The 14,355-nt window shown below is 40.3% G+C and overlaps 1 protein-coding gene across 2 annotated transcripts in view; it reads right to left on the bottom strand.

The window, feature by feature from the left end:
* prmt8b (protein arginine methyltransferase 8b) overlaps positions 1-14,355 on the bottom strand; it is a 20,288-nt gene extending 5,933 nt beyond the window's left edge. The window contains exons 1-6 of one of the 2 annotated variants that reach the window (XM_022671206.2): positions 13,340-14,355; positions 10,290-10,541; positions 6,300-6,455; positions 2,659-2,722; positions 1,710-1,852; positions 508-595 (exon numbers count right to left, since the gene is read on the bottom strand). In XM_022671206.2, coding sequence (XP_022526927.1) covers positions 508-595; positions 1,710-1,852; positions 2,659-2,722; positions 6,300-6,455; positions 10,290-10,541; positions 13,340-13,408 — 772 coding nt within the window. In that variant the 5' untranslated portion in view covers positions 13,409-14,355. The remainder of the gene's footprint in view (positions 1-507; positions 596-1,709; positions 1,853-2,658; positions 2,723-6,299; positions 6,456-10,289; positions 10,542-13,339) is intronic. The other variant, XM_007252408.4, reaches the window with a different exon arrangement.

The raw sequence follows: 14,355 nt of genomic DNA, 5'->3' as shown, positions 1-14,355 counted from the left end.
TGGACTGTGCACATGTGAGCAGGCTGTTAATGTACAGCTACACAGTTTAGCAGTGGCCCTAGGCAAATTATTGGCTTACAGATTTGATTTGTTTGATTAGATCAGCAATATCACACTACACAAGAAAATACATATATTCATAAGCATTAGTTCCCTCTGCGTCCGTCGTTCTCCGTTTCTCTTTCTTTATCTCTTTCTGTTTTCCATCCCTGCAGGCCTGAAATAGATTCATCCCTGTGTCTGGCAGCCTTTGATTACATTGAGGCAAATCACGCTCTCCCATCCAAAAGAAAAAAAAAGAAAAAGGGATTGAACTAAAAGAAGTAAAAGCCTTTGGCTGGAGGCGAGAGACAAAAGCCAGTAGAGATGTCTCTTTGACTACTTTTCTTTATATCTAATTTATTTTCTTTTTGATTTAAGGCATTTATATCATTTGTAGCTCAGTTTAGAGTGTGTGTGTGTCTATGCCTGTGTCCAGTTGTGCATGCATGTGAAAAAAATACTTACAGTGGATTTTAAAATCTTTGTATTGCCTGTCCTCTATGGCCACCACGTACAGTGTTGCTCTGTCTGGGAACATGTAGCCTCCAGGTTTCTGAAAGAGCCAAGTATCACATCGCTTATGTCATAGAACAGCTATTGTGTTTCTCATTCATTTTACACAGCCTTTGTCTGCACACCTGGCACTGAATTCCTTTTATGTGCATAGTGCATACATATCATTGCTAGATGTGAGCAAACGTGAATGTAAACCTACTTTTAAACAATTATCAACTACTTATGTTTTTGTTAATACCAAATTGAAATGGATCTGGCTCTACACGGCATTGTTCCCTGCAAAGGTTTGTAATTGGTATTGATTGTATGTAAGCCTTAGACAAAAGAGATTAGTCACAATCATCAATTCTCCTCTTACACTTGGTTACAGGTCTCTTTGCCAATCTTGTTAGGTACGGATTATACCAGGAGATGGCTCCTGTCCTTGTAGCCCTCTAACTTTATTCCTTCAACCTAAAAAAAGCTTTTTTACAGCTTCACAACAGACATGGAGCTTGACAGGACTGACACTGTCGTTACAGAAACATTACGTAGCAATTTGTCTTAAAATAGCAGCCTGCTGCTACTGCACTGTATAACTTTGGTGGAGCTACACAATCCTTTAATATTACTTTGATTTTGTATTTTTGTCAGTTTTGTAACAGTGAATTATCCTGGACTCACCCAACAAGATATAATCAAGTATTAGAGAAAAAAGTGTGCATTCAACAAAAGCACAATTTGAGCCACTGAATTGTCTAATGGTACGAACAATCATGACTTTAGCCCTCACCAGACGGAATTAGTTTCTCAGGGGGACGTCTGTGAAAAATACTTCACTTTCTACTCAGTAATAAAACTCTCGCCTCCGGACAATTGAAACAATTCTTGGTCATGTGACATCGCGTTCAGTGCCCCCCTCCCCTATTTCCACCTGCCATTGTGTCCGCCCAAAGTGGTGGCAGTGGACAAATAGCTATTTTATTAACCGTGAGGTGACATAACTCATAAGACATAGAAAATAGAAAAACACATACATGGTCGTTACGGACGGGAATAAAATCACGGAGGACCCCCATAAAAGAGAAAATTACCCCAGGACCCCCTGAGAAACGAATCCCGTCCAGATAGAGCTTTTGGCTTTGTTTAAACACATGCAAACTCTGACTAACCAGCCACTTGTCCCTGGCATAGATGACAGTCTTGAGCATGGACTCATAGAAAAGACAGTAGCCCATCCATTCAGAGACGATGATGTCGACCTGATCCACAGGCAGTTCTGTCTCTTCCACTTTCCCCTTAAAGATGGTGATAACTGCAAGACACAAGTGCACATTTATAGAGATAGACCAGACAAAAATAGTACCATAGATAATCAGGTTAGATAACATTCATAATTGAAAGTATTACACGGCTAAGTTGATTTTTTCCTGATGAGTTAATGACACCTAAAAGTGCAATTACATAAAAAGAGTGTGCATGAAATAAGATTTCCTGCTTTGAGGTTCAAGGTGAGATTTCTCAGCTGGGTGATAATTTGCAGTGCAGATGATTGATATCTCTCTATATTTACCCTTTTTTAACTTTCTCCCCGTTGCTGTCTGTCTGTTTCTCTCTTTTCTCTTTTTTAGCAGGGCGAGCTGCCAGTCTCCAATTACTGATTGACTGCAGGAGAGTGTGCTGAGAGAGCTGTGGGTCTGTGCATGTTTATGTGAGTGTAAGCACACTGCAGTGATTCCTCTCCCCGCTGACTCAGGACCCGCACCAACAACACCATTCTTCAGTGCAAATCAAAACTGCTGAGGACTGATTTAGCTAAACAACAACTTCTGCCATCGCACCACAGGACACAGGAAGTGAGTGTCCTGTACAGGAAGTGGGTGTGCTATTTCCTGTGATATGGAATGCTGAGTGCTAAGTGGGAAATGTGTCACCCTTCCCTCTCCATAGGCAAACAGCATAAATAAATGCTGTGTCCTCAGAGAACATTTGCACTTCCTTAAGCCAATGCCTTGGATAAACTACAGGATGCCCTTTGGTGTGTTGGTGTTGAGCGTTTTAGCAGATGAGTGCACATTATGCGTATACTGAAGGATTGTTTGAGCTGGCAGTAGGTCTTACCATCATCCAGATGATTTGATTTGATGATTTTCTCAGAGTACTCTGATATACTTGAGCATTCGATCTGCAAAACACATGAAGACACACATTAGATTAAGACTGAGTTACCTAATATCAGACCTCAAATAATGCAAAGAAAACAAGTTCATGTTCATAAAGTTTTAAGGATTCAGAAATCAATATTTGGTGGAATAACCCTGGTTTTTAATTACAGTTTTCATGCATCTTGGCATGTTCACCTCCACCAGTCTTACACACTGCTTTTGGATAACTTTATGCCTTTACTCCTGGTGCAAATATTCAAGTAGTTCAGCTTGGTTTGATGGCTTGTGATCATCCATCTTCCTCTTGATTATATTCCAGAGGTTTTCAATTTGGTAAAATCAAAGAAACTCATCAATTTTAAGTGGTCTCTTATTTTGTCCAGAGCTGTGTAGTGTTTTTTTGTGGTAGCAGAGTAGAGAAACAGACAAACATTAAACACATAGAAAACAGAACCCCCATGTGAGCAATGGAGGCAAGGAAAACTCCATCAGAGCTGGAGGAAGAAGAAACCTTGGGAGGAACCTAGGCTTAAATGTACCTTGTACTATCACATGTACTATTAGGGCTAATTACAGTCATTTTGAGAGAAAAAAAAACAAATACAAAAGGAAGATGTTTTTGGAAGTAACTGAACTGTAAATGTACTTATTATACAAGTACAATACTAATTACAGTACTAGAATTAAAGAATATGTTATGTTGGGGAGTTCTGTACAATTAAATTGATTCTTTAGTACCCTATTGGGACGCCAATAGAAGATACATTTATCTATGGAAGTATACACATTTCCTATGTCATCCTGTGGCATACTTGCTCTCAGATGTTGCAGCTGGGTCTGTAGATCTAAGTGTAAGTGTTGCACTCTGACAGACAGCTGTTAGTGTCCCTCACATTACTACTAGGGGTGACTGACTCACTTTGGTTCTTCATAGCTTCCTAGATTATCAAACCAGCAGTTTGTTCCTCAGCAAAGGCAGGATGGAAGCACTGATCAGAAAGCTTTCATACCTGAACCCGACCATCATCGGATCCCAGAAAGAAACTGGATTTGATGCTGAAAATTATATGGATCCATTCTGTATCTGTCCTGGCAGCAGGGAAAGCAAACTTAAACCATCTTGTTGTGAAACCCAGTGTCTATTCAGACCACACCTGTAGTCATTTGCATATCTTTGTGAAACATAACTGCATGGCGAGTTTTGCAGCAATCCTGGGCACATTTTTTTTTTTTTTGTTCTCACTGAGTGCATCATGGTACTGCACATTTTGTTCCATGCAGGGTAATGAAGGCTTTTACACTGCATCTGTGGGATTTTAATGGTTCTGGCTCTGTAATGGTATCATTGCACATATCAGCAGCAAAATGTGCTGTATTTTACATAATTCAAACCTCGTGATCACATTACATCTACCAGCGGATCCTGTAGAATCCGTTTTTACAAGAGAATTCAGGAGAATGTGGTTCATGCTTACTGTGAAGTATGTATGTCAGTTAACTTGTCTACAGACAAATGCCTCCTTGCAGGCCTTCCTTTATATAATTTTTCTCCCTTGCAGAGTATTCATCTGGTCCACAAGCTCCCAAATTTTTCCCATGTGACTCTTCTTCTATGATCACTCCACTGGTTTCCGTAGGAGCCAGTGAAAGAAGCTTTAGATACAAAGCTCTGGTTTTTACATACAGTGCTTCAAAAAGCACACACAAAATAGCTCCTCACTATCCCTGCACCTTCTTTTAAAACTACACATCCACAAGCCAGCTTTGGTCCTTAACGTCTGTCTGGAACATCTGTAAAATCCAAGCATCCTCATGAAGCTAGGACTCGCTGCCTTAGTGACCTCCTTTATGCAGGGTAATGAGGTCAACAGTTTTCTGCACTCTTTTTGCTCCTGATATAATTTTCCTCTATGATCAGCCATGTCATGTTTGGCGTCCAAATTCTGCTTCGTCAGAACTACACGGCTAATGTTGCTAACACACAAGAACTCCCACATATTTTCTAGAAATATATGTTTATACACTTTATACACTATCACTTAAAATACACTGAAAATTTGTCGGTTTTTGTTACAGTATAAGACTAAAACATCAAGCTTCCTATTAGTGCTCAATATCATGAAATGGGATTTTAGACAATTTTCTTTTTTTTATGTCTTAATATATTTACACTGACAATCCACATGTCATGGCACAGGAATAGTTTTGCTTCCCATGACTCTTGCCATGCCCCATGGAAGTTAAACAGTGCTGCACTGACCTGCACAGACATTCAGCCAAAGGACATTAGTCAAGATCATAACCACCCACTGCCCTGTCCACTGTGGGTGGTAATGTCTTTTTTTAAAGTACAAACAACACCATGGATCAAGGAATGTTAAATGATCACACAACTTTAGTAATGGAATTTCCCATCCCGCTATCAAGCCTTGGTCCAACTATTATCATTCTTGTCACTTGTGTTGACCTGAATGCACTAACTACCCGGCTATCCCAGAAGGCCATGCTATATCATTAGGGCTAAGGAAAGTAATGTTTGTTTACCATTGTTGTATTACTGCTCATACTAACATTCTAGTTCAACAAAGCAGAGACAGTTTATGCTCATTATAAAATATTATACTTTAACCCTGACATAACTAGACTTTCAATGGACACACAGTGGATTTAGACTGTTTAGATTTTTTTATAAAGGGGTAATAATGCTGCTGTTTTCATATGTATTTTATCTTATCTTATCTTTGTAGACACCTGTTTAATGGCCTTTGGTGCAGTACATGCCTCCATCTTTCTGGGAAGGCTCTCTACTGTAGATGTTGGAATATTGCTGTGAGGATTTGCTTGCATTCGTACAGAAAATCATCAGTAAAGTCAGGTACTGATAATGAATGGATCACAAACGACACTTCAATCTCATTCCTGTAGTACTGAATGATAATGAAAAAAAAATCATGCTTCTCTGGTGAGCTTTTGTTTACCATCCTCCCCTGCCTTTCTGTTGCGCTTGGCCATTGTTGTTTTTTTGCCCATTATTGGGCTCCCTATCTCCTTATAAGGGTGTTTTTTTTCCCAGCCATGTTCCAATTCACTAGCTGAGGCAGTGATAGTGCATTGAGCCGTGACCCTAATATCACAGGTTAGATCCCACGTTGGGAGCAGTGTGTTTATTTGTTTATTTTTTTCCTTTTTTCTTGGGTTTACCTGCTTTGAGATTAAGGGTTCTGCAATTGGGTTCAACAACCCTCTGGGCTGGAGAGCTACTACTTTGTAGCACTTTATAGCATTACACTTCATTTTCCAAAACAGAATTTCTTTTCTGTGGTCCGCCACGTAATGCCTATTGATCAGTGTGTTTTAATGTACATTGTAAGCAATGGATGCATCTTAAAGCTGCTGAATTTACTAATTAGAAGGAGTGTCTGGAAACTTTGGAAACTCTCCCCCTCTCTCCAAGGCATGTACATGTGGCCAACAAGCCTGTGAAGAATTGTTTTTTACAAACTCTGCAGATAATGAGGTTGTGGGCCATTTTCTAATCTCAGGCTTTGGACTCCCACTGTGAACATGTTTTGTGCTGAGCTAAAGTTGTGTTCTCACCCCGTACACATGCTTGGCTCCTGCCTTGGCGGCAAACATGGAGAGGATTCCCGTCCCGCTGCCCACATCTAGAACAATCTTGTCCTTAAAGAGGTGTTTATTGTGATACATGGAGTTCCTGTAAGTCAGCGTTCTCACCTCGTCCTTCAGCATCTCCTGTTGAGAGAAACACATTAGAGATAAATTATTTTTTTTGTTTATATATATATATGTGTATATATATATATGTATATATATACATATATATATATATACATATATATCTGGAAAACATATAGCTCTGTTTTGTTTCTATATATATATATATATATATATATATATATATATATATATATATATATATATATTATATTTATGTTTGAGTAATGTTTTATTATATAAACTACAGACAACATTGTCATTTAGAGCATTTATTTGCAGAATAAACCTTAAATAATGCAAAGAAAACAAGTTCATATTCGTAAAGTTCTAAGAGTTTAGAATTAATATTTGGTGGAATAACCCTGGTTTTTAATCAGTTTTATTGCATCTTGGCATGTTCTCCTCCACTAGTCTTACACACTGCTTTTTGGGTACCTTTATGCAACTCCTGGTGTGAAATTCAAGCAGTTCAGTTTGGTTTGATGGCTTGTGATCATCTATCTTCCTCTTGATTATATTCCAGAGGTTTTCAATTTGGTAAAATCAAAGAAACTCATCCTATTTAAGTCGTCTCTTATGTTATTGCAGATCTGTATTTGTGTAAATATAATATCTGTCTTGTTGGCCCACATACAATTTTGAAATTTTATATTATAAAGAGCAGTCTTGTGGGAAGAGCTTTGAGCTTTAAATTGACTTGGTGAATTGTACAAGGCTAAAGTAGGCAGAGGTGTTAGGAGACTTGTGGTTGGTTGCTTTACTTTTGAGAGTTGTTGCCCTGTCTAAGCTTTCTACAGTCAATGGACTAAACACATTGTCTGCTTTAGGAGAATATGGAAGCATGACTAAAAGATTTAAAGGTAAAGCTAGCTGACCAGATAAAGTACCGAATGAAGACAGGTTGAAGCTCCAGAGGAAGCGCTGCTGTGCTTGTTCACACAGGAAATCTAGGGCTTTATAGAACAGTCTAAAAGCATAAAATCTAACACTGACACCTGTGACCTGAAAGAGCTGCCTATAACTTCGGCACTCTGTTCCAGTCATATCTCCGCTGCAGGAGTATGGGGTGATATGTAGGACAAAGCGCAGTATCACTAGCGTTCTTTTTATAGAGACAGGTCTCCATTTATAGGCCTTTTGGGATTAAGTGATACACATCTCTCTCTTGCTCTCTCTTTCTCTCCCTCTCTTCCTCCATCACCCTGCTATTCTCTGATATCAAGAACAGACCCTTTATCTGCAGACTGCTCAACCTGACCCACATACTCAAAATGTCCCAGTATCAAACAGCCGCATGGTCCAGGCCTCTTTAAAAGAGAGGTGATTTCTCCATCTGGATCAGCTTCCACGCTGTTCTGTAAGTTTGGATTTTATCTGCTTCAGTGAGTAGTAATAACATTAAGGATGTAGCACAAAATAAATCATCTTATTCTAGGGGTATTTGTCAGTGATAAATTATGAGTTCATGAGTTTCTTATGAGTTTCTTCAGTTAATGTACATTTTAATAATTATGTACACTGATTTGCCATAACATTTAAACCACTGGATTACTTCCTATCAGTGTCTGGACTCCACAAAACTTCACAAATGGTCTTGTAGTGTCTGATGTCAGCCCATTTTATATGCTTTCTATACATTAGCTTGAACAACTGACTGTTTACTTGCCACTTGCTGCCTTATATTTATAATGTATCCAGCACAGATTCCATTGTAATTAGTGTTATTTACAAATCAGTGGATTTCATTTCATGCCTGGCCAAAAAAAAGGTCACACTCTCTAATATTTAATTGGAGCGCCTTTAGCTTTAATTGTTCCACGCATTCGCTTTGGCATTGTTTCAATAAGCTTCTGCTATGTTACAAGTTTTATTTAATTTTTTTACCAAGATCTTGCAGCAGCATTGATGATGGTAGAGTCTGACCACTGCACAAAGCAGCTCTTCTCCATCCAGCACATCCCAAAGATTCTCAATGAGGTTAAGATCTGGACTCTGTGGTGAACTCTCTCTCAATCCATGTGTGAAAATAATGATCTCATGCTCCCTGAATCACTCTTTAACAATTCCAGCCCCATGAATCCTGATATTGTCATCTTGGAATATGCCCGTGCCATTCATTGATGGAATAACCTGGTCTATATTCAGTGTATATTTAGGTAGTCAGCTGACCTCATTCTTTTAGCACATACTGTTGCTAAACCTAAACCTGACCAATAATCGCAGCAAACGCAGATCATTTGCTTAGTTAAATCCAGGTGGCGACCTTTTTTTTGGCCAGGGAATGTACTTATTTATATATAATACAGTGTTAAATACAAACCAGGCAGATATTCAATCCAATAAAAAGAATTGGTCTATCTATGTCCCACCCATTGTCACACTGTTCCATAACAACTGTCGCAAGGGTGAATAAGCTTTAGAGAACATCAAATCTAAGACTCTAAGGTCTAAGGTCTAGGACTCTAAATCTAAGGTTTTGTCAGAATATGTAAATTATTCACACTGAGCTGCTGTTTGTTTGTTTGCAGTTTATAATGCTGGGCTGGGCAACAAGCTGGGCTGTTATTATAGTGAGCAGGTTGTGTCTGACAGTGAGAGAATCTGTCACTATGTTAATACACCCTGTGTTTCATAACTCTGATAATGACAAAGCAAATTTTCATTCAGTTTAGAGAGCAAAAACAATAATTTACATATACCGAACAGCCACATTATTAAAACCACCTCCTTATATGTTTTATGTTTTATACTCATTGTTAATTTTATCTGTTTATCTTATTTTGTTCTAAAATTGTTGTACATCTGATTCTCTGCACACTGTGATATTTGAATGTTTTTTTAATGGTCAGGACCCTACAGGACCAACACAGACCAGGTCTTATTTGGGTAGTGTTTTTATCAGCACTGCAGTGATACTGACATTGACTGGTACAGTGTATTTGCTCACCTATTCAAATCATTGAACTCAGGTTCCAATCACTTCCATTTCCACAGGTGTATAAAAGCTTCTACAAACAGGAGCTCAGTGAATTATGCTGAGGAGCATAGTGTGTAAAATCAGTCACTTTTTGAAATATAGTATACTATAGTATAGTATAGCATAGTATGAGTGAATCAGACATAGCAATGCTGCTTGAGTTTTTAAACACCTTACTTCTCTGCTTGCTTCTCTGGCTAGCTTTTGTGTACATTCCTCCCCTGTCTCTCTGTCCACCTGTTCTCATTTTTCCGCCTGTTCTTGGGCTCCCTATCTCCTTATAAGGGAGTTTTTTCCTGGTTGTGTCCCAATAATTCACTAGCTGGGGCAGTGGTAGTTTACCAGACCGCGATCCTGACGACACGGGTTTGATCCCGCGTTAGGAGCGGTGTGTTTATTTTTTATTTTTTTCCTTTCTTCTTGAGTTTACCTGCTTTGAGATCAACTGTTCTGCAATTGGGTTCAACAACCCTCTGGGCTGGAGAGCTACTAGTCTGTAGCACATTATCCCATTACACTTAATTTTCCAAAACTTAATTTGTTTGGTGTCCCGCCATGTAATGGCTTGGACAATATCTAGCCCACAGCTAAACTAAACTTATCCAATGTCACTGCTGCTCATTCAATTCAATTCCTGAACATGCTTAAAGGAGGACTCTCTTGAGCTCCTGGCTGTGACATCACCAGGAATCAAATTGGTGGTATACTGATAATAGGATCAGTGTATGAACTATATGTTTCACCATTTAGTGGCCTCAAATTTAAACTTTAGTCAATTTGTTTTTAAAATATATATATTAAATAATAAATTTGTATGTATTAATTATTAACATATTAAACTCATCCCAACCATCCCATCCCTCACTTCCTACCTCATGGATGCCAAAATGGGCATAAGAGTCGAAGTAATAGTCCCGTGACGTCATCTCCTCTGGGTTGAGGAGCTTGGCCATCTTGCCTCGGCCGGGACAGGCGGACAGCGACGAGACGTGTGGGGTGTGAGGGGGCCGCGGAACATGATGGACCGTGGGCACAGGCTTAGGCACAGAGGTCAACTGCAGGGACTGGGAGTTGGAGGTGGGTGCGCTGACTGTGCGCTGCTGCTGAAGCTGCTGCTTCTGCTGCTGCCGGCAAGGAGAGACGAGAACAAAGCTATTAACACAAGCTTGACTTTAATCATACACCATTGATTTGATGCTTCAGGACTACCCTGAGTACTCTTCAAACTAAAAAGTGAAATAAAGGGTTCTTGAGAAGGATAAGAGTAGAAGAACCACACTCACTTGATGCACTAAGGAAAGACTTTTAGTGGACGTGTGAGAGAGTTCAAACTTACATATAATATTATATGTCTGCACCAATTAAGGCCAATACTTTTCCCCAAGCAAGGAACCAATTAAAGACTCTATTGAACAGTCTTATCTGCATTTTTTTCTGGTCAGAATCGCAGTGGGTCCAGAGCCTCCAGACATAGAATTATTGGGTACAAGGCAGAAAAGCCCCCTCCACAGGGTGCTAATTAATTGCAGAGTACCATAAACAACCATTTATACACTTATACACATTCATCACACACCTAGGACCTGGAAGAATACAGTCACATAGAGTTCACACCAAACTCTTCACAGACAGTGGCCTAAAACAGGGACCGAACCCACAACCTTACACCCCTGGAGCTAAACTTATACTGTACACATGCAATACCTGCAGCGCCACTGTGCCACCCTAATAAAGACCTTTATTTCCAGTACTCAACACCTTATTTTTTTTATTTTAACTGGTAAATAAAATGACTACATTAGGAATCCCTTATTCTTAACATCACCACTTTTAAAATGTCTGAAATGTACAGGGATGTACAGATTTATTTTCTACTAGAGACTTTTTATACAACTAGTACCGTCTAGCTTCAAATTTAAAATATGCTTCTACTTGACTGGAATTAATTCCTACTGCTACACCAGTCCAAAGTGGATATGAGTAGACACACTTGCTGCATGACAAAATTGTTCGGGAACCACAGTGGCCTAGAAAATGGACCATACAATGTGCAGAAAAATATTGTGTAGTTCATACAGCAATAGCATAAATGTAACAGTACTTTTAAATAGTAAATATGTGTGTTGCATTCTAAGATGGGATGCAACAAAACTTCACTCACACTTTACAGCGTGTTTGGCTTGATGTGTACTGTATCTTACAGTAACACAGTTGTATCTTTTATTTACCTTTTTTATGTATTATAAACCATTGCTATGATTATTATACAATATTCTTTTATATTGTATAATAACCACTGTTGTGACTTTAGACTATGGTGGTTTAAGTCTTTGTACACTGTCAATTTGCCAGCGTTTATTCAACACAGTGAGTGTTACATTTTAACACTATTAATTGCACACTGACAGTGTTGATTTAATACTGGCAATTATGGCAAATTTGCTGTATTCAACCTTTAAAAAAAAGGGTCCTTTAAATGTTCCTCCTTTAGCCAAGAACAAATTAAGTGCATTAAGTATGCCTTGTCTGGTTTCAAATGTATGGTAATTGATCTTAAAGGAGAACTCCGGTGAACTCAGGAGAACACTCTTTACAACGGGTGCTTCAGGGCATATTTTGCCCCTGATAAACTACTTTTTACACAATTATCCAGGCTCAAAATAGCTCCACACCTCACTGGTAGAATCTGAAGATCTCTGACATTTAAAACAAGGCATTAATGACTTATTAAAAAACAGGGGTTTACTATCCATAGCGTCTATGTATACAGGTCTATGTCATGATTAGTGCCATGATAGCAGCGCCGGAAGCTAACGCTAAGGGTTGTAAACAGTGGTTTTTAATACACTTCATGTGCATTTTAAACTTATTAATGCCACGTTTTAAATGTCAGAGCTCTCTGGATTCTACCAATGAGGCGTGAAGCTACTTTAAGCCTAGATAACGATGTAAAATTTATCAGGGGCAAAATATACCCCTAAGCGCTTGTTGTAAAGAGTGCTGGGCAAAAAGCACAAAATTAGTGGATCTCGGAAAGCTGCGGGAGAGTGGAGGTGGGCTATCCAACAAAGGTTAGTGCACTTAATCATGGTTTACTACACCAAAAGTCAATTTTACACCAGAGTTCTCCTTTAAAATAACACTAACATAACAGGGTTCCACTAGTTACATGTCAAACGTCCCATTTCTCTGTAGCCTACTCTATACTATACAACTCCTTTTAATAAGACTATTATACAGCATCCCAGGATCTCACTGGCTCATTGCTACATCAAACACAATTAGTAGGATAATCCAGCGTCAATAGGCGTAACTCGTAACTCGCGTATATGTCCTGTAGTGTAACGCTTATCTGTATCTGTAACACCAGTGGACCAGCCACTGCAGCACCACGGACAGCGCTCGTGGAAGCCGGAGGACGAATTATTTCTCCATTCTCAGTCAGTCTCTCAGCCACTGTCGCGAGCTGAAGAGGTCAACACGTTGCAACACATCTCGGCATTTTTTTTGCAGCGTGAAAAGCGAACCGGCTGGGATCTCGCATCACGGCAGTGCCCCTGTGTCCTCAATGACCGCAGCGGTAGCCTATATCTCTGTGGGACCGTTTCGCGTGACGTTCGCGGGTCTTGCTGCAGTGCACTGACGGGGAGGTATTGCTCTGTTTGTTAAATAGCATCTCTCTCTATCCAGTCTGCATCCCCAGTAAAGCCTTGTTTATTTCTTTATAAGGCACGAGCCTGCAGATGATGCTGCACCGGTGTGAAGGTTTTCTGGGCTCTGGGATGAAAATTAGCGCTATAAAATAAATACACGATCTATACAATACAATCCATAAGGTTATACACGTTGGTACACGCGTATCGGACGCGGCGGGACGCGTTCAGGTGTTATGAAATGCGTTATAAAACGGACCCATACTCACCTCCGATCCCTCAGCCTCCGCCATCTTCCTCCGCAGGAGCAGGCACCGCGATGAGTGCCTCAGTCCCATACGAGCCGGCAGCACTCAGATCAACTCAATACGCTTGACTGATGATCTCTGAATGTGGTTCAAATAGCAATAGCCCCTTTCCAGAACTTTTGCGGCTCATCAAAGTAGGTAAAACGCTATTTCTGCACCAAACAAATGCTTCAATTTACAGAACTCTGGCTAAACATGGCTAGTTAAAATTTGTTCAGACTAAAAGAAAAATACATTTAGATTTGTCATAAGCACTTTTGGCGTGACCAGCTCAGCGTCCAGTGAGAGAAACGTCTAGCAGAAAACTGAGAAAACCGAAGCGTCCTGATGTCCATCGTGCAAAATGAAAAAAAAAAAAAAAAGTTCCTAGAAAGCTTCTGGAGCGGATCCTAGAAAGCGCCGCCGCTCGGATACCAGTTGAGCCACACGTCGCCAGCGCGGCCAGCAGCTGAACCACATGGTCCTATGGGGACATACATCATACGCACGCACGCACGCACTCACGCGCATCTATCCAAACATGCCCCCTTTACATTCTGTACCCCTTTTTTATTTGAGGGGGTTTGGGGGGCGTTGAAGCACGTTCCTCGTGCTCGCCGTGTTCGCCCCAGTCAGCTTCAGCTCGCGCGGCAAGTTCGCGTGAAGAGAGATAGAGCAACTTTTTTCCTCATCCAGAGTTAAAGCGCCTGAATCAGCGCCTCCCCCTCCTCCTCCTCCGCGAGAGCGCAGCGCTGCACCTCCACCTTCCCACACATCCGCAAGCACGCGGAGCACGGAGGCGCGCGCAGCCGCCTTCCAGCTAGCAAGCGAGCTCACTTCAATGGAGCTGCGAGATGATGCCGAGATGCGAGAATGCATCCAACCCCCAGCCAGTCAGACTGTCGGACATCAGGCAGGAGCTTCTGCTATTCAGAGCTTGATATGGGGCTTATTAGCAGAGTATGGTTTGTGTGTGTGCATGTGTGTATCTCACAGTG

Source organism: Astyanax mexicanus, chromosome 2, assembly GCF_023375975.1.
Source record: "Astyanax mexicanus isolate ESR-SI-001 chromosome 2, AstMex3_surface, whole genome shotgun sequence".
NCBI lineage: Eukaryota > Metazoa > Chordata > Actinopteri > Characiformes > Acestrorhamphidae > Astyanax > Astyanax mexicanus.
The sequence above is the reverse complement of the archived record's forward strand: the minus strand, read 5'-3'. Positions and strand labels throughout refer to the sequence as shown.